Source organism: Topomyia yanbarensis, chromosome 3, assembly GCF_030247195.1.
Source record: "Topomyia yanbarensis strain Yona2022 chromosome 3, ASM3024719v1, whole genome shotgun sequence".
NCBI lineage: Eukaryota > Metazoa > Arthropoda > Insecta > Diptera > Culicidae > Topomyia > Topomyia yanbarensis.
In genome coordinates, this window is record NC_080672.1 from 302,261,732 (window position 1) to 302,288,715 (window position 26,984).

General features: G+C 39.2%; 1 protein-coding gene across 7 annotated transcripts in view; it reads right to left on the bottom strand.

Moving 5' to 3' along the window:
- Nucleotides 1-2,198: 2,198 nt before the first annotated feature.
- Nucleotides 2,199-26,984, bottom strand: part of LOC131690704 (uncharacterized) — a 142,657-nt gene continuing 117,871 nt past the window's right edge. For all 7 annotated transcript variants that reach the window (XM_058976643.1, XM_058976640.1, XM_058976644.1 and 4 more), the window contains 5 exons: nt 4,191-4,347; nt 3,965-4,131; nt 3,747-3,903; nt 3,520-3,686; nt 2,199-3,450 (listed from right to left, as the gene is read on the bottom strand). In XM_058976643.1, coding sequence (XP_058832626.1) covers nt 3,080-3,450; nt 3,520-3,686; nt 3,747-3,903; nt 3,965-4,131; nt 4,191-4,347 — 1,019 coding nt within the window. In that variant the 3' untranslated portion in view covers nt 2,199-3,079. The remainder of the gene's footprint in view (nt 3,451-3,519; nt 3,687-3,746; nt 3,904-3,964; nt 4,132-4,190; nt 4,348-26,984) is intronic.

Sequence of the window (26,984 nt, forward strand, 5' to 3'; positions counted from 1 at the left end):
TGAAACTAATGTCGTGTTCGATTGAGAACCTAGAAACTAACCCAGGTTAGTTGCTTCAAACGAACGTTTTTAATGAAACTGAGTTGGGTTCTCGCCAAACAGCGGTGGTGTGAGCGAACCCGAAATATATTTCAGGTTGGAACCCAACCCGGTTTTCAGTTCAGTGGCGCATAACCTAGGTTGGAAACTGGCTTCAAACAAACGGTTTGACAGCAGTTAGGTCCGAAACTGAGTTAGTTTCTGCTTCAAGCGAAAACGACATAAGTCAGGTTCTAACCCCAACCGCTGTCAGTTCATACATTTTGACAGCAGTTGGGGTTAGGAACTCAGTTTCGCCTCAAACAAAAACCACATAAGGATATGCTTTTTTTAAATTCTGACTCTGAACGGCTAAGAAATACGGTTTTAAAATATGTAAAAGTTATAAACGGTTGTACCATTTTAACTCTAGAACGGTTTTGTAAGGTACATTTGTACCCACCACACGTCTTCTTCTGTAGCCCAGGCTCTGGAATATATTTACTTTATATACACGTACAATGCACCAGCTCTATCAGTCCTTCCAACGCCTTCCTGTGTTAATTCCGTTACTGCATATTGCTGTATTGCATTGTTGTATTGTTACTGTTTGTATTGGTGTTTGTTGTTCAAAAAAGCATCGGAATAAATACACTTTTTGGCCGGGTTTTGAATAGTTTCCTACGTGTTCGAAAGGAAATTTATCAATTTTCACAACGCCGTAAAGCTGATCAAAATAGATTCGAAACTACCGGAGTTATATAAATATTAAGGAAAACAGGGAATTTTTTCGTATTTTAAGGACTTGTTCTATAAAAAATGCAATATTATATGATAAAATCGACAAAACACGAATATTTTTTAAGGTATCTTTACGAATGGTGTTAGAATAAAACTATCCAATTTAATACTAAATTCAATTAAAATTAGGCATATAAGAGAGATTTTAGCGCTGGGGTACGAATGTACCTCACAAAATCGTTTACGTATAGAAAAAGTCACGAAACCGTTGTAGGGTTAAATGAGATAACAGTAGAGACCTTAAATAGTAGCACTCAAACACGTAAGATTAATTTTCAATTCGGCGGTATAAACCTGCGTTGAAGATGTGCTCTTTCTGTCATACTAAACAATCTAGGGAACTGAGGAGTACACAAGCCACACTCCCTCTTCTTTTCATTTCCTGATACATCTATGGTATTCAGCAATTCATTCTGAACATTTCATTTAAAGGTACCAAGTCTCTGCGATGACTATATTCTCATTTATTTAAGTTTAAAGTATCGGTGTCGTGGTGTACTGACAGTGTTGGAAGAAATAATGAATTTCTGCATTTGGATTGAACCATAAGTTTTAAAATCGTTATAACTATTTTTTGAAAACTCATAGCTAGTTACCGTCTTTGACAAAGTTGTTGATCAAGGTTTGAACTATAATTTTATAGAGCTGGTTTTTCATATTGAATGAAATAGCGATCTTTATTAACGTAAATGCAAAATAATTGATTTTCCCATATAAAATCCCATACAAACTTTGAACGCAATGCGCAAACCCGGGAAGCAACCGACCGATCCCAAACTTTGCACAGACATTTGGGACCACAAAAGGAACTCAAACAGTGCTGTGCTGAAAAATGTCATATTCGTGCCACTCTACAGAGCATATTGCCCAGTGTACGTTAGTAGGAGAATCAAGAAGACGAAGATAATAAATGGTGATACTTATCTTTTATTAACTGTATCCAGGCAGCTCGCAAGATGAGAAACACTGCTACTGATGACAATGACAGTTGACGCGCTCACACAAAGAAAGCAAATATTTCAAAACCTCGTTGAGGCGGAGTACGCTCAAGATAGTCTTGTAAACGGATTAGCTAGTTTTATAGCGTTTTATACTACACGGACTGGAAATAAACATCTACACGCTTCGAGCGTCACTGTACGAATGTATGGTCAATCTGTTGAACGTTATCCGTATGTCTGATATGATGGAACGGGATAAAGGCGACTTCCGAAAGTTTAAGCTGCGTCCAGCTGATAGTCACCTTAATTATTAAAAACAACAACTGATTGATATTGGGAGCCTTCCGACGCTTATATTATTTGGTGGTTTTACCAAGTGGAAAACCAATCAAGTATCTTCGAAGTCAAATTTGTACGGGTCGACTGAGGCAGACTAGATATCGAAAAATCAACAGAGAATTTTATTTTCTTAGTTTCACTGTCAGAACAAATAATAATAACTTAACAAACTTATATTGATTTTTACAGATTATATTTTCATATTTACAGTGTATGGCTTTGAGGGAACGACAATCAATGGTTTAAAAGTACAAAAATGTAAATATGAAGTGCAGTATATGGTTAGATTGCAAATTTGATGAATGATATTTACAAAGATTTACGTTCCCGTGGCTTTGTTAAGTGAAACCGATTGAATCTTCTACGGGGTTTTTAGAAGAACAGCTGAGGACGAACGCTGGAAAGGTGTTCTGTGTCTTCGAAAAGGAGCAAAATAAGAGGATTTGATTTTGGTTAGGTTTTATCGCTCGTCTGTTTAATTTTATTTGTTTCGATTTGATCGTTTCATGTTACGATACGGCTCTAACTAGTGCGGTTCGGTCTTTCCTCCGCATGTTCAAAATATTTATCATCACTTAATATTAAAGTTTCGCATCTTTCTTTCTTATCAGTACAGTACGTTTACATAAAAATGCATGGTTTCAATTTTAACAAGTTTCAAGTTTTGTTTTTATCTACACAATGAAAATTTCAACTAACCGTTTTCTTTATTCAAATACTAACGACAAATGATTTGCTATGGCTTCTGCACGATTATTCGAATGATTGTCGAGTGCTTTTATTTTAATGAAAAATTATTTTCAACGTATTGCATTTGTGAAATAATATTTATTCCATCTTAACATTTTTTTCAATGACATAATCTCCAAAATGGTATTTTGTTTTTATCTATACTATAAATTATTGAAAAATGTCTTGCAACAGCTTAGTCTGTCATAGGACCGGGTGATGTTGGGGGAGGATGGGAATAGCGAAGGTTCCTAATTCTGTTTGGGATGTTGCACTGGCGCCGGAGGTGCAGGTTTGAAGCATTGCAGCAAAAATGCGGTATAGATGACGAATCCCAGGGCAATTGCAATGCATCCGTACATCAGCACGTTGAGCTCCGGCTGGCGGAAACGATTCTTCCGCAGCCAATCGAGCACGTCCTGTTCATCGTACAAGTCCCCACGGTAGATGCTGGGAAATCGCTTCCGGAAGTACACGATAGCTGGCAGCTTCGTGACGCCCCACTTGCGTGCGTACCGTGGATCACCCATCTTGACGAAGGTGATATCCAGGTTGTCAGTTTCACTGTCGATAAGTTCGAGTTTTTCCAGTACGGCTTCACTCTCGGCGTGGTCTTCCTCGTCTTTGGATAGTAAAAAATTGGATTATTTATTAAAAAATAATTTGGGAATGTAATTGGCTCTGGACTTACAGAAGTAGATGGCTAAGAAATCGTTTTCATCCAACAGTTTGTTTAGCATTTTCCTATTGACCTCCTCAATTTCATTTTTGATTTCGAACACGTCTTGAGACGTCAACCAATTCATCACACGTGCATGGTCGTGGAGATCTCCATCGTACAGCATTGGAATTTGTTTTCTGTGCAAAAATTCATGACAATGAAATTGTACGGTACTGTACACTTATTACTTTAGTTACCTGTAGTAAACCAGAGAAGGAATCGTAGTTACTCCATACTTGTGAGCAGCATCCAGACTAGCAACTTTCACAAAGTCGATGCCGTACAGATCAACTTCTCCATCGATAAGCTCCAATTCTTCAAGTATGTCCTCACACTCCTGACAGTCCTCGTCATCTGATAATTTTCAGAAATATTTCTCAATAATCTTCACAGCGGGAAAAGTCTAAAAACTTACAGTAGAACACACAGAGAAGAGGCGACTGTTCCATTAGTCTGTCCAGCATGCGCTCGTTAACTTCTTCGATTTCATCGGCCAACTCTCGATTCTCATCATCGATCAACCATTCCAGTACGGATTGCTCACTCTGCAGGTCACCTTCGTAGATCAGCGGATTCCCATTTCTGCAAACAATCACAACGATAAATTCGCTTCAAGCGAAAAGACATTCAACGAAAAGTACCTGAAATACACCAACGCAGGGAAGGTCTTGATCGAGTATCGTTTGGCCAACTGTGGATCCTGGATTTTAACCATGTGGATACCGAACACGTCCAGTTCGTCGTCGATGACTTCCAGCCCTTCGAGGATCTGGTCGCAGATGTTGCAGTTGATCTTGTCTGAAAGAAATGTTTCGTTGGACCGAAAAGGGGCGTTCAGATGTGGTGTTTGCTAATGCAATTAGTGACTATATGGTGTTGAGTGTATTGATACTGCTACTACTACAATATCGATGCTATGCATGCGAGGTAAGTGTTCTTGCAGGGATTACTAGGGTTACAAACTAGGTGGGCGACTATATAGGCGGTGTATAGGGCAGAAGTGGGGATTAGCAAGCAGATTTACTTCAAAAGATTACGGATTGTTGGTTCTACAACGCAGCTTTTATTATTTAGCTATTTTAAGAAATATACTTCAGTCTGTGTTTTCATTTTGCTCAAACCAGAAGCTAAACATTGCAACGCCGCTATCAGAAAGGCAAGCCATTCAATCCACCCAAATTAGGCTTTGTCTACACTAATAAAATTCGCTATTTTCAATCTATTGATTCCACACATGCAATTTGTAGCTGTAAATAAAGATTATCTGTCACACAAATATTACGTGAAAACTATTGAAATTCATGTGGCGTACATCGATATTATAATAGTTTACCACATATGAACTCGTTTCATACCAGATTCTACATCCAGGGCCGGCGGATAGAGTGGGTAGTACTACCCACTCGAAAATAACCGCGTGGGTAATTACCCACTCGAAATTTTGGACATTTTCATAAATTTGAAATCTGCCACGTATGTATCTCTGTCATACATTTGAAAATATCGGTGCACAACAACTTCATTTACACAAACGGTGTCCGGTCATTAGGCCGAAGGCCGAAGGTCATTCGGCCGAAGGGCATTAGGCCGAATGGACATTAGGCCGAATGGTCATTAGGCCGAATGGCCATTAGGCCGAATGGTCATTAGGCTAAATGGTCATTAGGCCGAATGGTCATTAGGCCGAATGATCATTCGACCGAATGGACTTTAGGTCGGGTGCTTAATAGAGAGGAGGGAACGGGATCCGAAAAAAGGGATCCGAAGCTTATTCCGTACAGCTTTCGGAGCTTCTAGGTATGAGCTAAATTTTCGTATCTCGATTGAACGAATCTCGTATTGTTTTCATTATCTGGACATAAATAAATATTTTTTTTTTCATTCGAGGTCCGAGCACACGGATTGAAGCGATGCGGGGTAGCCACGTTAGGCGCTATTATAATTTATTTTTTACATTACGTCGGCAACAATGTCCGGCCATTAGGCAGAAGGATGCTAAGCACATAAAATCTGTCTGTAATTAAAATAATCTGTTCTATGACAATTTAATCAATAATGCATTATAAAGTCTTGTGGAATGGAAACAATCCAATTTTCTTCTTTCATATTCCTTCTCTATCATTTTGTCTCACCCTCTTCCACTATCTCTTACTTTTCTATTTTGTTCTACATTCTCTCTCCCTCAAAATCTCTAATTATTTCCCTAACTCGACTAATTTAAATAACTGATGTTTTATCCTTCTTTTTAATATGAGCTGTTCTTTCAAATTATATCCTGTGCATTCCACGACTTCTATCCAGCTAGTCAAATTACGGAAGTTGACCTAGATGACAATTCACATTCATAAAACATTGTATGCAACCTTTACTAAAGTTCAATCTCTTTAATTCGATTACGGTAATTAAAGCGGATAATTTATTCTAGAAGTTGTTATTGTACATGCCACTAAGTTGCAATTTTTTTTAGACGGCATGAACAAAAACACTGTCGGGTCAAATATTTCACCAGAAACACGCACATTTATTTATTTACTTTTTGAACTTTCTACTGCATGCAGTGAAGCCTGTGTGATGCGGCTTTGCCGCATAACCGAGGCCAAGGATCCGAAGCAGCGTAAAGCTGCTGAGAATCCGCCGGACGAGGTGGCCGCCGACCCGCCGTCGGAAGCGGCGGCCCCTCGCAAGCGAACTTGTGATCTACTCGTTTGTCCGGATTATTTAAACATGAGGGCTATCAATTAGTTTAAGTCCGACGGAGCGGTAGCGATGTCGGACATCACCCGGATTGAAGCGATGTGGCGTAGCCATATTAGGCGTCCATTTTATTTTTTATTCCATGCAGTCAATAAATCTAAATATGCTAAACGTTATAATTTTAAGTAAAATCTAAAATCTAAATAAATCACCCTTCATTGAAAACTGATCATTCTTTTCCGTTCCAACCACTTCATCTATCACTCTCTTTGGTTTATTTGTTCTAATGACCATTCAGCCTTTTGCATTCGGATGAATGACCATTCGGCCTAATGACCATTCGGCCTAATGACCATTCGGCCTAATGACCATTCGGCCTAATGCCCTTCGGCCGAATGACCTTCGGCCTAACGGCCTTCGGCCTAATGACCCAGCATCTACACAAACACACTGCAAGTGATTTAATGTAAATGTAATGCAAGCGTGTGTATTACGAAAATGAGACAAATCCCTCTTCTATTACCCTCACCCTATGATTACTACCCACTCGTGCTAAAAGTGTTACGCCGGCCCTGTCCACATCAAATTTATGTGTACGACCTACAATTTATAATTTTTACACATAATTTTTGTAAGTTGAGAATCAAAGGCCGTTTCTTCAACTACAGCATCATCAACGTACACTGCCCACACGATGGGAGACCCGACGATGAGAATGAAACGTTCTACGCGAAGCTGGAGGAGGTGTACGACGGCTGTTCGCAATGGGATGTGAAAATCGTCATCGGAGATATGAACGCTCAGGTAGGACGGGAGGTAATGTTTAGACCGGTAATCAGGCCAAACAGCTTGCACACCGTATCAAAGTACAGCGGCCAACGATGCGTGAACTTCGCAGCCTCCCGTGGCATGATAGTCCGAAGTACCTTCTTCCCCCGCAAAGATTACCTGACCAACGCACCGAAAACCAAATCGATCACGTTCCAATCGACGGGCGATTCATTTCTGATATCACCAACGTTTGTACTTATCGCAGTGCGAATATAGATTCGGACCATAGAGCATTGTATGCAAATGTACAACATCACTTTTCTGACAGTTCAGAGAGCTTGTTTACATGGACTTAGAATATTTTTGATTCCACCCAATATAAGAAACTTGGTTCGAATTCTAACACCATGTAAACAAGTTCGCTGAACTGTCATTTTTTCGAGCATTTTTACTTATATGACGTCATCTTGCAATGCTCAATTACCTAGTTGCAGTATGCATGCGCTCAAAACTCTCGACGGTGTACAACACTCGTCGTAGTCGCGCGCCAAGGCCCAACATCGCGCAACTTCGGGACGCCGGGGTTGCCCAAGACTACGCACAGCGGATGGAAGTAGTACTACCCACGGAAGAACAGCTGGGTGCAGCTACTCTTGAAGATGGCTGGAGGGAGATCCGTTCCGCCATAGGAAGTACTACTATAGCGGCACTAGGTACAGCGATTCCGAATCGAGGACGCGACTGGTGCGATGACGAATGTAAGCAGATGGAAGTAGTACTACCCACGGAAGAACAGCTGGGTGCAGCTACTCTTGAAGATGGCTGGAGGGAGATCCGTTCCGCCATAGGAAGTACTACTATAGCGGCACTAGGTACAGCGATTCCGAATCGAGGACGCGACTGGTGCGATGACGAATGTAAGCAGTTAATAGAGGAGAAGAATGCAGCACGGGCGAGGATGCTGCAGCACGGAACGAGACAGAATGTGGAGCGATACAAACAAGCACGGAACAGGCAAACCTCGGTCCTTCGGGGAAAGAAGCGCCAACAGGAGGAACGAGATCGCGAAGCGATGGAGCAACTAAACCGCGTAAACGACACACTGAAGTTCTACGAGAAGCTGAGCAGTTTGCGCAAAGGCTACGTTCCGCAAGCCGATATGTGCAGGGACTTAGACGGCAACCTTCTTACGAACGAGCGTGAGGTGATTGAGAGGTGGAAGCAGTACTATGACCTCACTATACTATGAAGCAGCAGAGGACGAAGGCGGTATGGCAACGGATCTTGGAGCACGCGCAGAAGATGATAGGCTCCTGGCTCCTGATCTCCAAGAAATCAATGAGGAGAGCGGTCGGCTGAAAAACAACAAAGCTGCCGGTGTAGATCAACTACCCAGCGAGCTATTAAAATACGGTGGTGAAACACTGGATAGAGCGCTGGACTGGGTAATCGCCAAAATTTGGGAGGAGGAGATTCTTCCGGAGGAGTGGATGGAGGGTGTCGTTTGCCCAATCTACAAAAAGGGTGCCAAGTTGGATTGCTGCAACTACCGCGCGATCACGCTACTTAGCACCGCCTACAAGGTCAGCTCCCAAATTCTTTGCCGCCGATTGTCACCATTTGCAAGGGAGTTCGTGGGGCACAACCAAGCGGGATTCGTGGGTTCCTTCGCCACCAAGGACCAAATATTCGCCATTCCGCAGGTTCTGCAGAAGTGCCGTGAATACAACGTGCCCACACATCATTTGTTCACCGATTTCAAATCGGCCTATGATACAATCGATCGAGATCAGCTATGGCAGATAATGCACGAGTCGCCGACGACATTGACATAATGGCACGGAACTTTGAGGCGATGTCGGAAACGTACATCAGACTGAAAGCTGAAGCCAGCAGGATTGGACTTGCCATCAATGTTTCGAAGACAAAATACATGAGAGGAAGAGGTTTTAGAGACGGAAATGTGAACCTCCCATCTCGAGCTCGGATTGACGGTGACGAGATCGAGATGGTCGACGAATTCGTGTATTTGGGCTCACTGGTAACCGCCGACAATGATGATACCAGCAGAGAAATTCAGAGACGGATCTTGGCGGGAAATCGTGCCTACTTTGGCCTCCGGAGGACGCTCTGGTCGAACAAAATTCGCCGCTGCACGATGTTGATTATCTACAAGACGCTGATTAGACCGGTGGTCCTCTACGGCCACGAGACCTGGACTATGCTCGTGGAGGACCAACGCGCCCTTGCAGTTTTCGAACGAAAGGTGTTGCGTTCCATCTATGGTGGCGTGCAGATGGAAGACGGAGCGTGGTGTAGGCGAATGAACCATGAGCTGCATCAGCTGCTGGAAGGACGTATGCGGTGGGCTGGACACGTCGTAAGACTGTCAGACGACGACACGGTGAAGATGATTCTTGAGGGCGACCCTACAGGAACAAGAAGACGGGGCGCACAGCGAGCACGGTGGATCGACCAGATAGAGGACGACCTGCGGACCCTTCGAAGACTGCGAGGCTGGCGACAAGCAGCAATGGACCGAGTGGAGTGGAGACGGCTTCTGCATACAGCAAGAGACAACAAGACTCTAGCCTGAACGGTAAGGTAAAGTAAGTCATTCGCCTCTTCTCGGGTTAGAGAAATCTCTTTTGGAAAAATCTCTGACCCTATGTGCGGGGTTGGGAATCGAACCCAGGTGAGCTGCGTACAAGGCAATCGATTCATCAACTATACTATGCCCGTTCCCATTTATTGAAAGTCATTTAATAGTAACAAAATTCTAAAACCAATTCAATTATCTCACTAGCTGATGGGCACTAATTGACTGATCCATCTAACAGGCTTGTCTATCCAGAAAATGTATTTAAAACAAGGGGTTCCGTATTGAGAATTATGATTCTTACACGAAATATGAAATTTCATTTGCCAATTAAATTTTCAATAAGGGGCCGTACACAAATGACGTAGCATTTTTTCGTCGATTTTTGACCCCTCCCTCCCCCCACGTAGCATTTGGTCACAAAATTCTAACCTCCCCCTCGTAAATAACGTAGCATTTACCTACCCCCTCCCCCTCGTCCCATGCAAAGCGCTCGGGTGATGAAAAAAAATTACATATGTTTTTCAATTATTTTAAATACACCTCCTTTCAAAATTTTTGACGACTTTTATCAACATTTTCATTATGACAGCAAATTGCGTTCAAAATAAGCCCATTTTATGACAAATATATAGTGTTGATAGTTATGTTTTGAATTTTATATGTGAAGGAGAGCATGAAGGCAAGTTCTCTCAGTTCAAAATCGTGCAGCTGCCAATGATTCTAAGAACCAAACGTTCATCTAAATTACTAAATTTTGTTTGATTGAATCCGAACTGAAAATTTAATTCAGCTTATAAATTAAGTCTACTAGTTACAATATTAGATAACTAATGTAGCAAGTTAAATCCGCATACAAAATCTTTTCGTATTTTTGCGAACCTGTAATTCCGCGAATCGTAAAATTTACCTCATGAAAAACCGCATGTTTGAATTTAAATTCATTTCTCTTGGCAATGGAGGATCATTGTTTAAAACTCATTGTTTTCTCTAAACAATGGGTTTCAAACTTAATGCTACGTCGCGCAACTTCTGACCCTACCCTCCCCCTCGTCACACTTCGTCACAAATTTGGTATACCCTCCCTACCCCCCAAAATGCTACGTCATTTATGCATGGCCCCTAATGAATTATTGAACTTATGTAAACAATATTTAGGTACTTCTTAATTGACTATTGGCCAAATAAATGAAATTATTTAATAAATTATAGTTATTAAACTGGTTCCCTTTTGAAAATAAAACAATGTGCTATGATGTGCTAGATACTCTTTATATATTCAAAACAGTTCCAAACATATTTCAAATGAAGCAAGCAGGAGAACGACTGCTGTTATTCAGTTTAAAACATAACTGTTCGAAATGATAAATCGCAAAACTTTGATGGAAATGTGATTGTTTCTGTTACAATTCCACTTTGAAACCACCATATAGAATATCCAGCTGCATATAGAATAATAATGCAAACCTGTGATAAAAACCAAGCAGTGCTTTCTCTTCGTCAGATGGTATTGCTTTTGTGTTGGCTATCACGAATCGCCTGCAACTTTTTAAAAACAAAGGCAAAAGTAAAACTGGTCTAACATATCGAAGTTTCCCTGCCAGGCAAAATCTCCAACTAGCTCCCGCCTTTCTGTGGACGCAAATCCAGTAAGGTCTGCCCGTGCTTTAGAAATAACTACAGAAGCATGCAGTCATACGCTATAATGATAAAAAATGTATCCCATATGTCCGGTATATGAATCATGTGAGCTAATAGGCTTATTCTACATACCATATCCTACATACCAAATCGCCGAAAACATGGATTAACGCAACGCACACACAAGCATAAAAATGAATTATATTTTTCAAACTCAAGCACACACGTCGCACTCTGCAGTATTAACCGTTGTGTATCCAATAAAACACCTCTAACAGGCCGACAAGGGTACCCGGATACCCGCAAATTTAAATGCTCATAACTATGGCTTTTAATCGATTTGGACGCTTTCAGAAGTTTTGGATTCTGGAAGTCGTCCACTTTTTAATTTTGTGAAATTGAACCGGTTGAATGTTTCTGTTTCTGGGCAATTCGGATTTTCCAGAGCAATGTTAGTAGGGTATGATTTGTAAATTTTAATCAAAATCTAGCAATATGGGTATCAAAACTCTTTAAATTGTATCAGAAGTCTGTTATTTATTGTTACGGGACCAGACAACAATTTGACCTCGGAATAGCCACTCACGGCTCCACGGGATCCTTCTCCGGAAAGTCCGTTCCGGGGTCAAATCACCAAATGGGTCCAAAACCATGAGATACAGCCTGCTGATGCAATTCCAAGAATTTTGGAATTTGCCAGTATTCCATTAAAATTTACAAATAGTATCTCAGAACTGGAACATGCTTTCGGAAATCCGGATTTCTGGGAACCGAATGAATTAACCCGATTCATTTTTACCAAATCTAAAAGTAGAAGAGTTCTTTAACTCAAAACACCCAAAGGTGTCGAAATCGGTTGGAAATTGCCTAGTATTGGCATTGCCCACTCCCTCTGACTATATCTCAAATGTTATTATTCATGACGACAATCGATCTACCTCAATCCATGAGCTTTGCGACAACTTTAATATGACTATTTTGAACACGGGTGAAATGACACGGATTCATGCCCCTCCAGCGCGTACGAGCGCCTTAGACCTGCCCCCCAGCTCGACATCGCTGCGGTTAGATTGCGTGTGGAAGGTAGTCTCTGATCCCCACGGCAGTGACCATCTACCAATCGTAATTAATATTGCTAACGGTTTAGGGCCACCGAATAAAATTAATGTTTTATATGACCTCACACGAAATATTGATTGGAAGAGCTACGCGTCCGCGATATCCGATAAAATCGAGTGCACTCAAGAGCTTCCTCCGGAGGAAGAGTACGGGTTCGTGGCTGGCTTGATTCTCGATTCCGCGATTCAAGCTCAGACTAAACGCGCACCAGACGCGTACTCTCGGGGGCTTCCTCCCAACCAATGGTGGAACAAAGAGTACTCAGACGTGTACGCGGAGAAGGCCACCGCGTATAAGATCTTCCGGGACGACGGGCTACCAGGCAGCTACCGGCAGTACGCGATAGCATAGCCAAAAAACGTAGCTATTGGCGCCGTTTCGTCGACGGGCTAACTAGAGAAACAGAGATGAGCACTCTTTGGGGCACGGCCTGGTGCTTACGAAAACGAAACAGTACTAACGAGAGCGTGGAATATTCAAACCGCTGGATATTCGATTTTGCCAAGAATGTTTGTCCGGATTCCGTCCCGTAAGATCCTTCGCGCCGCATCCCCTCACGATAACGCGAACGAAACACCGTTTTCGATGGTGGAGTTCTCACATGCTCTCTTATCATGTAACAATAAAGCCCCAGGGCCAGACAGAAATAAATTTAATTTGTTAAAGAATCTGCCAGACTCTGCGAAGAGACGCTTGTTGAATTTATTTAATAAATTTCTTGAGGGTAATATTGTCTCTCATGACTGGAGGCAAGTGAGGGTCATCGCCATCCAAAAACCAGGGAAACAAGCCTCCGACCACAACTCGTATCGACCGATTGCAATGCTGTCCTGTATCCGAAAGTTGTTCGAGAAAATGAACTTGTTTCGAGTTCTCCACGGAGAAAGCTGAGCTAGTCGTATTTTCAAGGAAGCGTGAACCAGCGCAACTACAGCTTCAATTAATGAGTCAAACTATTGCTCTGAAGCTACCTGGGGATGTCGCATTAGGTATCTGAAACAGAAGTGCCAACAAAGGATCAACTTTCTTCGTACAATAACCGATAGTATCGGTGATGGAGTACGGGAGTTTCTGTTTTCGCTCCGCTGCAAACATACATTTCATCAAACAAGAGCGAATCCAATATTGTTGTTTGCGTATTGATTTGGGTTGCATGCACTCGACTCATAGGATGAGTTTGGAAGTGATGGCGGGCATCCTTCCGCTGAAAAATCGCTTTTGGGACCTCTCATATAGATTGATCATCCGATGCCATATTTTGAACCCGTTAGTAATTGCAAATTTCGAGAGGCTTGTCGAGCTCAATTATCAAACCAGATTTATGTCCTTGTACTTCGATTACATGGCACAAAATATCAATCCTTCTTCATATTATCCCAACCGTGTCAATCTCCCCAAAGCTTCTGATTCAACTGTATTCTTCGACACATCCATGAAGGACGAGATTCGTGGAATCCCGGATGACATACGTCCGCAAGTGATCCCAAGCATCTTTCATGGTAAATTTCGAGAAGTCGACTGCAACAAGATGTTTTTCACCGACGGGTCAAGCCTCAACGGCTCCACTGGCTTCGGTATATTCAATCAAAACCTCACCGCCTCATTCAAACTCAATGATCATGCTTCAGTTTATTTCGCAGCACTTGCTGCTATTCAGTATACCCTTGGGATCATTGATACTTTGCCCACCGATCAGTACTTGATTGTCTCGGATAGCCTCAGCTGAATCGAGGCTCTCCGCTCAATGAAAGCTAGAAATCACATTCCATATTTTCTGGGGAAAATCTGGGAGCGCCTGCGTGCTTTGTCTGTAAGATCGTACAAGATTACCTTAGTTTGGGTTCCCTCGCATTTCTCCATTCCAGGTAATGAAGAAGCGGACTTGTAGCTAAGGCGGGCGCTTTAGAAGGTGACTTACATGAAAGACCAATTTGCTTCAGTGAATTTTTCAGTATTACTCTCGAACCTTCAAAAGTTGGCAAACTTCATGGAGCAATGGGGAACTAGGAAGGTAGCTAGATTCGATAATCCCTAAGGCATCGACGAAACCTTGGTTCAGGGGGATGGATGTGGGTCGGGATTTCATTCGTGTGATGTGTCGGCTCATGACCCATCACCAGTGATGTCCCTATCCTCTGTGCAGTAAAGAGAAATTGAAATTACTCCCCACACTCTGGCAAGCAAAACGAGAGCGCTTCTCTTTCGTTCATATACACCACCGTATTTGATATGTGTAAGCGCACGTTGATGGCAGAGGTAAATTTTCATACACCCAACACTGGAACGAGCTAGAGTGTGGAGAAGAGCTCTTGAAATTCTCTGTGGCGCGCTCAGATAAATTCGCCACAGCGCGCGCCCCAGAGTCGCTGTGGTGTATTCACTGGCGTGGTTTCACTGGCGTGTATTCACTGGCGTGTGATCTTTGGTTTGTTTTCGTCTTACAAGCGACATTGCGAGTGAGATTGATTTGATTTACACAGGTTGTTGCGTTGTATTGTGTGGATGTCGGTGGCTTATTTCAAGCTTATATGATTTTCTACTGAAGATTTCATAGTTGCTTGGTAAAGCTTGCGAGTTTATAGAGTGTTGTTACACTACCGTGGGAAACCTGAAGTATTCGAGCCTAGGGGCAAACAAGGAAAACGTTTTACGTATCAATGTATCGGCTGGTATAAACAAAGTTTTATAATGATCTGTAGTATCAGATTAATCGTATAACAGATGTAAGACGGGATTTGTACATCCACATTATGTACGGCCTATTTTTTGTTCGACTGAATAACTCAATGGTAAGTTAACTTATTTTGATTGCGAATTTGGCGACGCCAAAAAGTAAAGTGATCCATTACAAGTAATGTCCTGGTATTACACACGTTTTCGATTATTATCATACGCAGGCATTGTAATTCTCTCTCACTCACGCGAGAAAAGGCTTATCCGATGTCCAACTTTTCCGAGATAAAGTCCACATAAAACAAGATAACGTTCACGAGAATTCACATTGTTACTTGTTTTTTACATTTCTTATAAAAGAAATGTATAGAATTCGCTCAAACTTTCAAGATTTTTTCCGAGGCCCGGAGGGCCGAGTCTTATAAACCAATCGACTCAGCTCGACGATTTGAGACAATGTCTGTGTGTGTGTGTATGTAACGGACAAATTCTCATTCGAGTTTCTCAGCAATGGCTGAACCGATCTTATCCAAACCAATTTTAAATGAAAGAACTAAGAAACAGTATGAACGCTATTAATTTGTTTTTGATTCTGATGTTTAGTTTCCAAGATATGAATGTTTGAATGCGTAAAAATGGCGTTTTTTGCAGTTTTTTTTTAATTATCTGCCGAAATTGACAATATAGATTAACACTTTATATGTTTTTTGACAGCTTTAACGAATACCTTTAGAAAAAGCTATAGATTGTTGAAATCGAACTATAATCAAAAGAGATATTTAACATAAAATGCGGGCGAAAGATTTTTATCATTTCCCATTGCCAGAAATATGACCAAAAACATGTAATCTATTATTAACGCCAAAACGGCTTATTTTAGGTCAATAGTATCTTCGGAGAATTTAATGAAGGCAATATGCCCTTTCTTTTGGTATTGTGCTTTTGCTGATTAATCCCCCTATGAGTGAGATATTTTCACAAATTTTCTTGGAAGTGATTCTATCGAAATGATGTCTTCAGCAAATTTGTAGCTTACTTTTGCGAATAACTTTACTGAAGACTTCAAATATCTATTTTGAATACTTTGAAAGTTATGGCTTGTTGTTTGTGGATTACTCTTTGTCGCCTATTTATTGTTCAATATAGTAATAATCCATTGAACTAAGCCAAACATTATTTCAATAAAACAAATTTTGTATTTCATTTTTCTATCTACAACCGCTAGAAATAATCACCGAACACTTCCAAGTTGTCTGGAAGGAACTTGATAACTTATCAGTGCAAAAATGTTCATTTGTGCGAACCTTCTGACTGCAATTTTTCTAACTTATAACCATCGGATCGATCTGAAAAATATCGGAAAATAAAAAGCGAAATAAATAGCTACAAGCAACGGCATAGCCAAGAGAAAGTTTTGGGGTTTACCATCATACAACACCCCCCCCCCCACCACACCCAACAAAAAAAATTGGATTGAAGTTGAAAATTTATTGATGCTGACTGATTTAATTCAATATTACAATAACAATTATCTGATCCGTAGATTGATAACCTGTTGTTATAAACATCATGAGGACTTTTGATAAATTGTCGGAATGGGGTCCTGATATGTAACTGATCTATTGGTCTTGATTTCACAGTTGTCTAATAGCATCAATATCAAATTCCTGCCTGAAAACATTCCAATAGAAAATTCCAGAGTTCTGTAATCAATCATAATCCTCAGATTAATTTTCAAATTGAGCTCGTTTTTGTAGAGATGTACTATAATAAGGGTCTTTATTTAATAGGAAGCGAAGTTAAAATTGATTTAATGAAACATAGTACTGCTCACCAAAAAAATGCATAACTTTCAACATTTTCTAAAAATGTTTTTGCCTTTCTCATTCACTCTAAAATTCGTCAATCTAATCCCGTCCCGGAGGGCCGAGTGTCATATGCCAATCGACTGAGTTCGTCGAGATCGGAAAATGTCTGTGTGTGTATGTATGTGTGTATGTGGAAAAAAATGTGACCTCTGTTTCTCAGAGATGGCTGGACCGATTTGCACAAAGTTAGTCTCAAATGAAAGGTACAACCTTCCCATCGGCTGCTGTTGAATTTTTTATTGATTGGACTTCCGGTTCCGGAGTTACGAGTTGAAAAGTGCAATCACACAGCAAATTCCCATATAAACTGAAATGAAAAATTTTCAAATCAAATTTGTATTTTTGATTCCAAAAGCCTTTAAAATTCATGAAACATTGAGAAGTTTGGCAAAAATGGACTTTTTTGGACTTTAGTACAGTTTTGCCTTTCTCATATAGAACTGTTATGCAATTACTCTAAAAATCGTCAATCATACCAGCCCGGAGGGAGTATGCAGTGAGGGGTTGCTACTTTAAAATTAAAACTAGTTTAAAATTTCTTAACAAGTCGAAAATTTTCGGCAGGACCTGGACCTCCCGGATCTTTCTCCATGATCCGCCGCTGGTTTCAAGCGATGTTTCAGTATCACATAGTATCTCAAGATCGTGGCTGTCGATCCATTGTATGTATGTGTAAATCGTACTGAACATGTAATATTCATTTCCACCATTGTATTGAACATAACCAGCCATGGAATCGTAGTTTGGACAAATGAGAAAAGCACAATTGCACCACTAGGTGGATTAAAACAGGTTTTTATTTTGGGAATGCGTCGAGTTGAGACGAAAACGTAATATGATTAATAACGAGGATAACACTTTCCGAATGTAGAGAGAAATTTATGAAAAATGACGATTTCCATTCGACTCTAGCAGGTTCTGATCAATTTTGATGAGCATTTGATTTTTGTTGTATGACCAATTATAAGTATAATTCAAATGTTTAAAAACAGTAATTAAAGGTCAAGATAGCATCATTTTGAAACCGTCAATTTCGGAAGTTTAGTATCTTCAATGAGTTTTACAAACGTTAAACAGCGCATCATTTGATAAAATAATTTTGACGGTATATCGTCCAAGAAGTATTTATGGTGAATTTTCTCAGGTTAATTTTCATGACTACAATAAAGTCTCAACAAGTTCTCTAAAGACACGAACCTTGTTACTATTTTCTGGAAAATAATTCTGCATAATTTTAAAACTTTAAAAATTATGGTTTCGGAATTATGCCGTTTGGACAGTAAGATCGATTTTCACCAAACCGAATTTCTGGCTACGCCGCTGACTTCAAGTAAGTAGAAACAAAGTCGTTCTACACTCGTTCACAAGAAACTTCTTCGAATGCTGAATATCTATTATAATACATTGACACCCCAATTTTATCAGCCAAATATGAATTGCCAAATATGATTTTTTATTGCATCGAACTACAACAATTTTTAGGTAGCTTTCAAGGGGTTATTTTATAGACTTCTTCCAAAATTTGGCGAACCTATTCCAATTCGTATACCAATTAATTGGAATACTTAAGGGTTTATATGTTGCAGATAGAGAAAATACTGAAATTTTCAGCTTTTTTCCTACACAATATTACGAAAGCTTATTAAACAATTTTTCCTAATAAGTTTGTGAAAATTATAAACTATTTGAAATTTTTTAATACTTTAATTTTTTATTTAACCGTGATTTTTTAATAAATAGTGACCATCGCCTCACAACGTAGTCTATTTTTCATGGCTTGCGGTGAGCACGATCTCTCGAATTGCTGAACTGAAAATTAATAATAGAAATTAATTTTTAGTGTTCTTTACAGATTTAACTCGCCGCGCAGATAGCTCTGAATTAGACCCGCTGGTGCCCTAAGACGATTTCGCTAGATTTTCGGAGCACTGTGCACCCAGTGCATTAACGCAAGTGACGGAAGGCTATCGAAAAGTTTCGTGAAAATGAAAATTCCAGTAATGATGATGATTTCCCCAAACGGTTCGTTTTCGAGAGGTTTTTATTTGTTCTTTGGCATTAGGATTAACGATAATAATTCAAATCAAGGATACTACTGGGAAGTCACCTTTAGAAAAAGTCGATGTCGAAGTAAAATTTGGAACTATGCACGCATGCACTTCAGAGATAGCGTGATATCAGGAGCTGCGATTTCATTTCAACGCTTTTTTGTGAAAAGGGCGATACTTACAAATGTAAACATAAGGCTTTTTACATACATGCGAATGATTAATAAATAATCCCTTTAGGAAAATTCAGTTTCCCACCACAATATAGATATTTTATTAACAGAGCATTAACAATAATTCGATGGTATGTCTATTTTATGGGCCATTTTTTCGCTTTCCTATTGATTTGGTTTGAGATTTCTAGCACTGATGTTGTCCTATGCTGATTTGAGCGATTCTCTGAGTCCTGCCACTATGCCATGTAGTATGTGTTATCATAAACATCGCGAAGTATCAAGTTCTAAATGTTCTCAAACGATATAATATCCGAAGCGAGTGATAAGAGTTATAAGAAATGTCTCATCACACTGTTAGGTGGATTAAAAGCGTTTTTTCTGTAGCGCGTTATTAAAAATAATGACGTGCCAATTTAGAAGCGCTTCTATTTGACCGGTACAGTGCTTTCAAGGGGTTACAGCACTGTAGATTTTTTAAAGCATTTAATTTTTATTTATTAGTTGAATTTTGTTTACTGGTGCTTTAGGATGCTGAAAATGATATTCCAAAAAATGAATCGCGAAAACATTAAATAAATATTCAAGTTTTTTCGCAACGCCTCTTATGTATACCTCGAGTATACTGAAAACGTTAACCGTGTTTTTCTCGAAATAATTTTTTTTTAATCTGGCCGGAAATGTAACTCGAACAAATGATTTTTGATCAGCCTAAAATTTTTACAGCATGTTCAAGATTACTTTCTCCAGCGATGTACGTGGGATTTAATTTTTTCATTGCATAATTTCTTAATATGCAAATTTTAAAAATCGACACTTTTAACACATTTTTAGCGTTTTTCGACTAAAAATGTGCCATTTCGCGAAAAATCGAGACATAGAAAAAATCTTACGTATGCTGTTTGCTGTCGTTCTAAGAAGTTTAAAAAGCTTTGGTTTTTGGCTCTAGATCAAAAATTACGGGACATGGAGCTCCGGCCGTGGACCCTTTCCAAAAAAAATCCCCGACGGGAAAGTGCTGCACATCCGCCATCTTGTGACGAAATTACTCGAATAAATCATTTTTTTGCAATAAAGTAATGTTATATATCTCATTAACCCTCTGGAAGTCGCGCTTATGGCCCACTGAACGAGCAGCCGCTGATGCTTTAAGACGGGTTCGCTAGATTTTCAGAGCAGCGTGCACTGCCGGAAAGTTAAACAAGATCTCGATTCATCTCATTATTGCGTCAAGATAAATTCCCGAAATATGCCTATTTTTCGTGCTCTATAGTAGTGTAACCCCTCAATAATTAGTTCTGGAATCATTTGACGGCATTTTTCTTCTGTGCCATCATTTAAATAAATTAGCTGGTTTTCTCTCGAATTTTCATGCGATGGTATAATAAGAGAGAGAATTAAAATTGAAACCTAACATGTTCGGGTACGAGTATAGCAAAAAAGTTCAAAATGGCAAATCCACCGTCTTTGCAGTACATACTAAATTGTTCCAAAGAACGTTTATCTGTTTGCCGTGATTTTATAATTTGTAAAACTTATAATATTTAGTTTATGTATCAGAGGATGTTTATGACCCCACCGAATAAAAATCTTCTTGTGTAAACCTTGAACCTATAGTTGATTTCGTGACATGAGGATGTGCTTTTGTTTTCATTTCGATCCGAAAAAGGAATACGATCTACGTTTATCCCAAAAATTAACGTAAACTTCGTATTCTATACATATATTAATCAATTCACCTGTAAGTATTCATACATACACTTCGAATCGAGTACACTTCCGTGATATTTATTCTTAGTCCAATTAGGTGATTAAAATTTTATGATAAGCAGAAATATAGGATTTGATTCCTGATGAAATAAGTTTTTATGGATATTTAGTAATATTATATCAGACAATACTAATTATCCTCAACATATTCCATATTCTTCTCAAAATTTATCAATTTCGAATGCTCTAGTAATGCTAACAAAGTAAATACATATTAGTTTAATAGTTCCGCACTTAAGCTGTAAGTCGCATTTTAGTCATGCTTGGGTCAGTAAAAGCCAAATATTTTACGCTTTTTTGGCTATTCTCGAGCGACGTAGAGATACAAAAAAATATTTCGTTCTAATTCTAATATAAAATTTTTGAAAATCTGCACTTGTACTGCATTACAACGATAGCATTAGTTAGACTAATAATATAGTGCAATAAAAGCAGAATGTTGAAAGTTGTTCTACGTGTCTTATGAACTGCCCTAGAATTTTAATTGCAAATATGGGAAATCGTTCAACGTATCTTTGGTATGTGTGCAAAGAACTAGAATATTTGAGTGAAAATTCTGCTAAAAAATCGATGAAAAGTTCTATGGGCGATGTCAATATATTAAACGTTTAATCCCAAAAATGATAAAAAATGTTAAGATTGTTTATTAACCAATTTATGTATGTGAAACTTCTTGTACCATTACCACTACCATGTATCATTAATATAGCCATTGCTAATTACGGCTCCTATGGGACATGCAACTATAGATACATTAGCTCAACTATATATAACTTTCATACTCGGTCATACAAACAACGGGTTGTTAAGAACCGGCCACCATACCAGAATCTGCTTTTTTCCATGTATATATTTTGACAACATACCATTCAAGCACCATTTTCATTCTTTCCCATTTTAATTCTGTCGATTGATGAATTTTTTTTATACGATGGCTTCTGAAGAAAGCTTCGTTGACACTAAAGTAGCCTGACGCTTTATCCTATTGAGCTATCGCCGTAATATTATAGAACGTAGTTTTTTATATCATGTTAATCTACAGGTTTTTGGAATCTTTGAAAATCCCTCGGAAATCCCCTGTTCGAAGATCGTGCAAGATGTTTTCATAAGGCGAATTTTTTTCTATATATTCGTTGATATAAAAGTTCGCAAGCGATCTTTTCTTCTTCCGATATTTTCTTGAACCGAATAATGTTCCCAAACATCGGCACTCTTGAAGTTCACTGACGATTTTTTCCGTAGCGATATTTTATATCAGTGAACTTTTTATTAGAAAATCGGCGATGAAAAGATTCTGTTGTGAACATTGATATTTTGATATTTTCCCAACACTACCTTTTTGATAAAACACCTCATTCAAGAAAGTTATAATGAGGAATAATTTATCACACAAAAATCGCTTGTTTAAACTTGAGGAAACACCTTACTTGTTACTTGAAAATACGAAAATTTCATAGAGATTGACAGAGATTCCGACAGATACTACCAGATACCTAATATTTTGTTTTGCTGTTGATATTACGTGCATTATAATTACGGTCTAAAATACTAACTGAAGCAAAAATCTAGAATACGTATAATAAACATTGTTGCTGCTGACCCATTTATAACATACTTTTATGGAACACAAGATTCATTGTTCATTTAAAATAAGCGTGAACACTAGTGGCCTTTTTTCTTGACCCCGAAACTGAGCCAATTTATTTCGCTCATTGACGCGCAGAATCCCGGTCCTAGCTCCCATGCTCTTGAAACATTCGCTTTCGCCTGCTGTTTAAACGATTTCCACGCAAAATAATAGACAAATAAACAAATGCATAACGGTGTAATTGTGATGTTGTATGTAAATTAATTATCGTATACCTAATTTTACTGAATATGTCAAGCCTGTCGACGAAATCTAAGATTTCGTTTAAACTTGTAGGATTAAGTTATAATAAAACTATTAATACTTATAACACGAGTTTGCATATCAGGTGCCTCTGGTCATTATAAAACTCTCTAAACGATGATACGTAAAAAGTTTTCCCAATTTGCTCCGAGGACCGAGTACTTTTAGTTTTGCAGGTAGTGTAACAATATTTTATAAACTCGTTCGATTTACCAAGCAACTTGTATGAAATCTTCAGTAGAAAATAATATAAGCTTGAAATAAACCACCACCATCCACACAATACAACGCAACAACCTGTGCAAATCAAATCAATCTCACTCGCAATGTCGCTTGTAAGACGAAAACAAACCAAAGATCACACGCCAGTGAATACACGCCAGTGAAACCACGCCAGTGAATACACCACAGCGACACTGGGGCGCGCGCGGTGGTGACTTTATCTGAGCGCGCCACAGAGAATTTAAAGAGCAAGAGAGCACGGTTATCTCGCACCCAACTACCTCAACACCAGCGCACACTTGAAATCGGTCTATACAGCTCCGAAAGAAAGAGCGTTCTGCTTTTTTCTGTGGTGTGTGATCATTGTATCCTCTGTGTAGGCATCACACTTACGCGCCAGTGCATCACTAGGGTGAAATGCCATCACTGCCCATCACTACACATTGGACGCTCATCTCCGACGTATTGGGCTAGCAAATAGCGGTATCTGCACCTGTGGCAACGGTTATCACGATATCAAGCATATTGTCAGGGCATGCGCCGAGTACTGTTCTGCCAGATCTCAACTATTGGATTCCTTTCAAGCCCGAGGAAGAGCACCCAATGTTCTGGTTCGAGATGTACTGGCAAGCCGCGATCTCCTCTATATGTCCCTCTTATACACCTTTCTAAAAACCATCAATATTCAGATTTAACTGCCCCTATTATTTTTATTATCATTCTCAGAAGTGCCTTCTTTTGCCTACCGTACACCAACGATGGTTTGATGCGACTTCAAGACGACACCAAACATATCTGTCGCAGGCCCGATGAGAGGGGGAGGCAGCCAGGGCAATTGCCCTGGGGCCCGGGTCGTAGTTGGGGGCCCGCGTTTTTACCCGGAAGATAGGCGGACACGTCCGGTATTCATAGAAGAGCAATAAAAATAGCAATAGTAATTTCTTTGTAATCATTAACCTTATCAAAGTGTTATATGATGAAAGCGTAAAAAAATTAAAACTTTGATAGTTGACATTTGTTAAAACAAACGTTCTCAAAGGAGTTGTCTACTTTGTGTACAAGTTTATAAAACGTGTTTTATTGCTTGAACCGACGGAATACACTGCAAAAAATTGATATGCCAATGCAAAATATTTTCGAAGAAAGCATCAAACAGAAATGCGAGGGCACGGACAAACGCATCCGTCATCTACGTTCGCTTCTTTGCCGATGGTGCTTGGAGACACTAGGCGTGATTGCTGCTGAGTGAATATTTGTTTTTGTCAGATCAGTAGATATTGATTTTGAAGCCGTTTGTGGTTTGGTATAAGATAACGGTGTGCTGTTTACAGTTATAGTAGGTGGGCTTTTCTAAGCTGCTTTTGCACAAAGTTTTCCATTGTGCAGTGTCTCTTTTTGTAGAATTCGCGCATAGGAATCTACCATGGTTGCATAGCAAGTATTGTCTGATGAAACATCCCATTTTCGGTTGATCCGCATAAAATGGTTGCGTATGAAAAAGTTGGTTTGTATGAAAGCATTCTCACCACAATAACAACGTTATGGAAGACCGGTAAAATGCGAATTTACTGCTCTTATGGACGCCACTTATTAAAATGCAATTCTGCACGATTTTCCGAAAAAAATACAATTGCAAATATAATCCACAATAGACGTTTGCGTTATTTCAACCAAACATTTAAGTAGAGTTTGGATTAAACCAAGTATACATGCAAATCTTCTCACAGATCAGTGATCAAACGCGTATACCAAATTGAGACAAGGTTTTCGACTGCGGATCGAATCTCATTTCTATAGGCACTAGATTGTCAATTTAAACAGTCGGCATGTCGAACAAAAGAAGAGAGGAAGGGTGAGTACGTTATTGAAAGTTATTTTTTTCTTTTACTGTGTCGATAAAGAAGGGAAGTTTTTTTTTAAACACGGCTCTATGTTAACATTGCTGACAGCCATTAAGGTGCTTCTGAACTAGCTCTATTCTGGCACACTGATACTCCTTTTTCATCACTAAGTGTGCTTTAATGATCTCTATAGAACTATGAAGCCGGAAAGAATATGTTTAGTATGCGAATATAGAACATGTCTAAAGACATTAAATAATGCTTTGTGGTCTCTTGAGTGTATTCCTTACTCATAACCTTACCACTTCCCCAATCCTTCCCATCAGGGAAATAATGGCAAGGCACAAATCTCCGATCAACATCAGGAACGTAACATTTGAACTAGATGCTATTGATTTCTGATTCCTGAGTACTCACAAATTGAAAACTCGTAGCTATGGCAATTTTATTCGATTTGGATACCACGGAATAAGAAGCTATCGAAATTCACATGTCTGGCACGCTATCTGTGGACGTGGCAATATGAGTCAACCGGAGACCAGTAGAAACCATGGATTTACATACCTACTGAACTAGAGGGCTTAGGTTTGAAAGGGCCCGGCAGTAATGCAAGCCTTGGGGCCCGACGCCGCTCTCGACGGGCCTGATCTGTCGAATGACCCAACAACACGAGACCTACAGCACAAATCACACGCGCAACGCGGTGTGTTGCCGATCGGCATCTGAGCCGTACTACGAAATCGTCTAGAGGCACCCCTGCCGGCTCGAGGAAGACCGCCTGGCGTCCCAATATCTTCTCGCCACCCCCCCGTTTAGCCTTGTCCACCCTCTCTCCTCCCGCTTCTAGTTTTAGATGATTAATATATAATCTTGTTAAGAAATACCCAACAGTACCACTACTTGAAAATAGCTTTAATTAATCCCCCCTAATCTTAATAAAATTGAACCACTTCCTCTAGTTATTTTTAGTTTTAATATGCTTGTAAAATGTTCCGCTTAGTTAATAATTAATTGCTCCAATAATCTCCCATATAAAAATCCTAAAGTGCATTACTATACAAAAAAATGAGTGAAACTATTATCGAAAGATATCTGCTCGTAAACCTTCCACACTACAAAGATGTGTATGGGTGTGAGGTGGGCCATCCCAGGATAAACTATACAAAAACACACAAAATGACCCCCCTAATCTTACGAGTACCCCTCTTGTATATGTATAAGTTAGCTGTAAAATTTCTTTAGTTTCATTACATGAAAACAAAATAATATTTAAATATGTAACTCCCTAGTTTTAAGAAATTCAAAATGTAAAACAAAGAAAAAATGGCACCTTTAACCTAACGCAAAAGTGCCTTATGAAATAAACAAATTGACTAAAAAAATACCAAGATTTCTCTAAGATGAACGAAATGAAATCGTGCTATCAACGAAATTGTTTGTAACGTTTATTAAAGAAAAAAAAAAGATTTCGTTTCATTGACGAAAAATAATTTCGCTATCAACGATAACATTTGGGCAATTTACACTACATAATTAAAATTTACGAATATATTCGTTCATCAAACGGCCATCACTTGACACCACAATCTTTCTAGTCTTTAATAGTGATGAGCAGGTTGAAATAAAATCGATTTTGCCAGATCGATCCTTTTAGTTAAAAAAAAGTCGGTGTTGTGTATATTACGAACGATTTCGTTGGTCGCACGAATTTATTTCGTTCATCTTAGAAAAGTTTTCGAATTTATTAGCATTTTTTTTTCATTTCCCGAAAGATCGAATGAAAAAAAAAATTTGCTAATAAATACGAAAAACTGAACGAAATAAATTAGTGCGATCAAAGAAATCGCTCGTAATACACACACACGTTTATTTTAATAAACCATTTCGTTTCATTCACAAAAAATATGTCTATATCAACGATAACATTCATGCAATGTACACTGAATATGTAAAATTTACAAAAACTTTCATTCACCAAGCGGCCATTCTTCAGTTCATGAGATGAACGAATCCTACTATTTACAATGCACTTCGTTGCAGAAAATGACGAATGAACTCGTACATTGTACGAACAATTTTATTATATTTAAGAATTAATATTTTCAGTGTATATTGTACGTAGGCA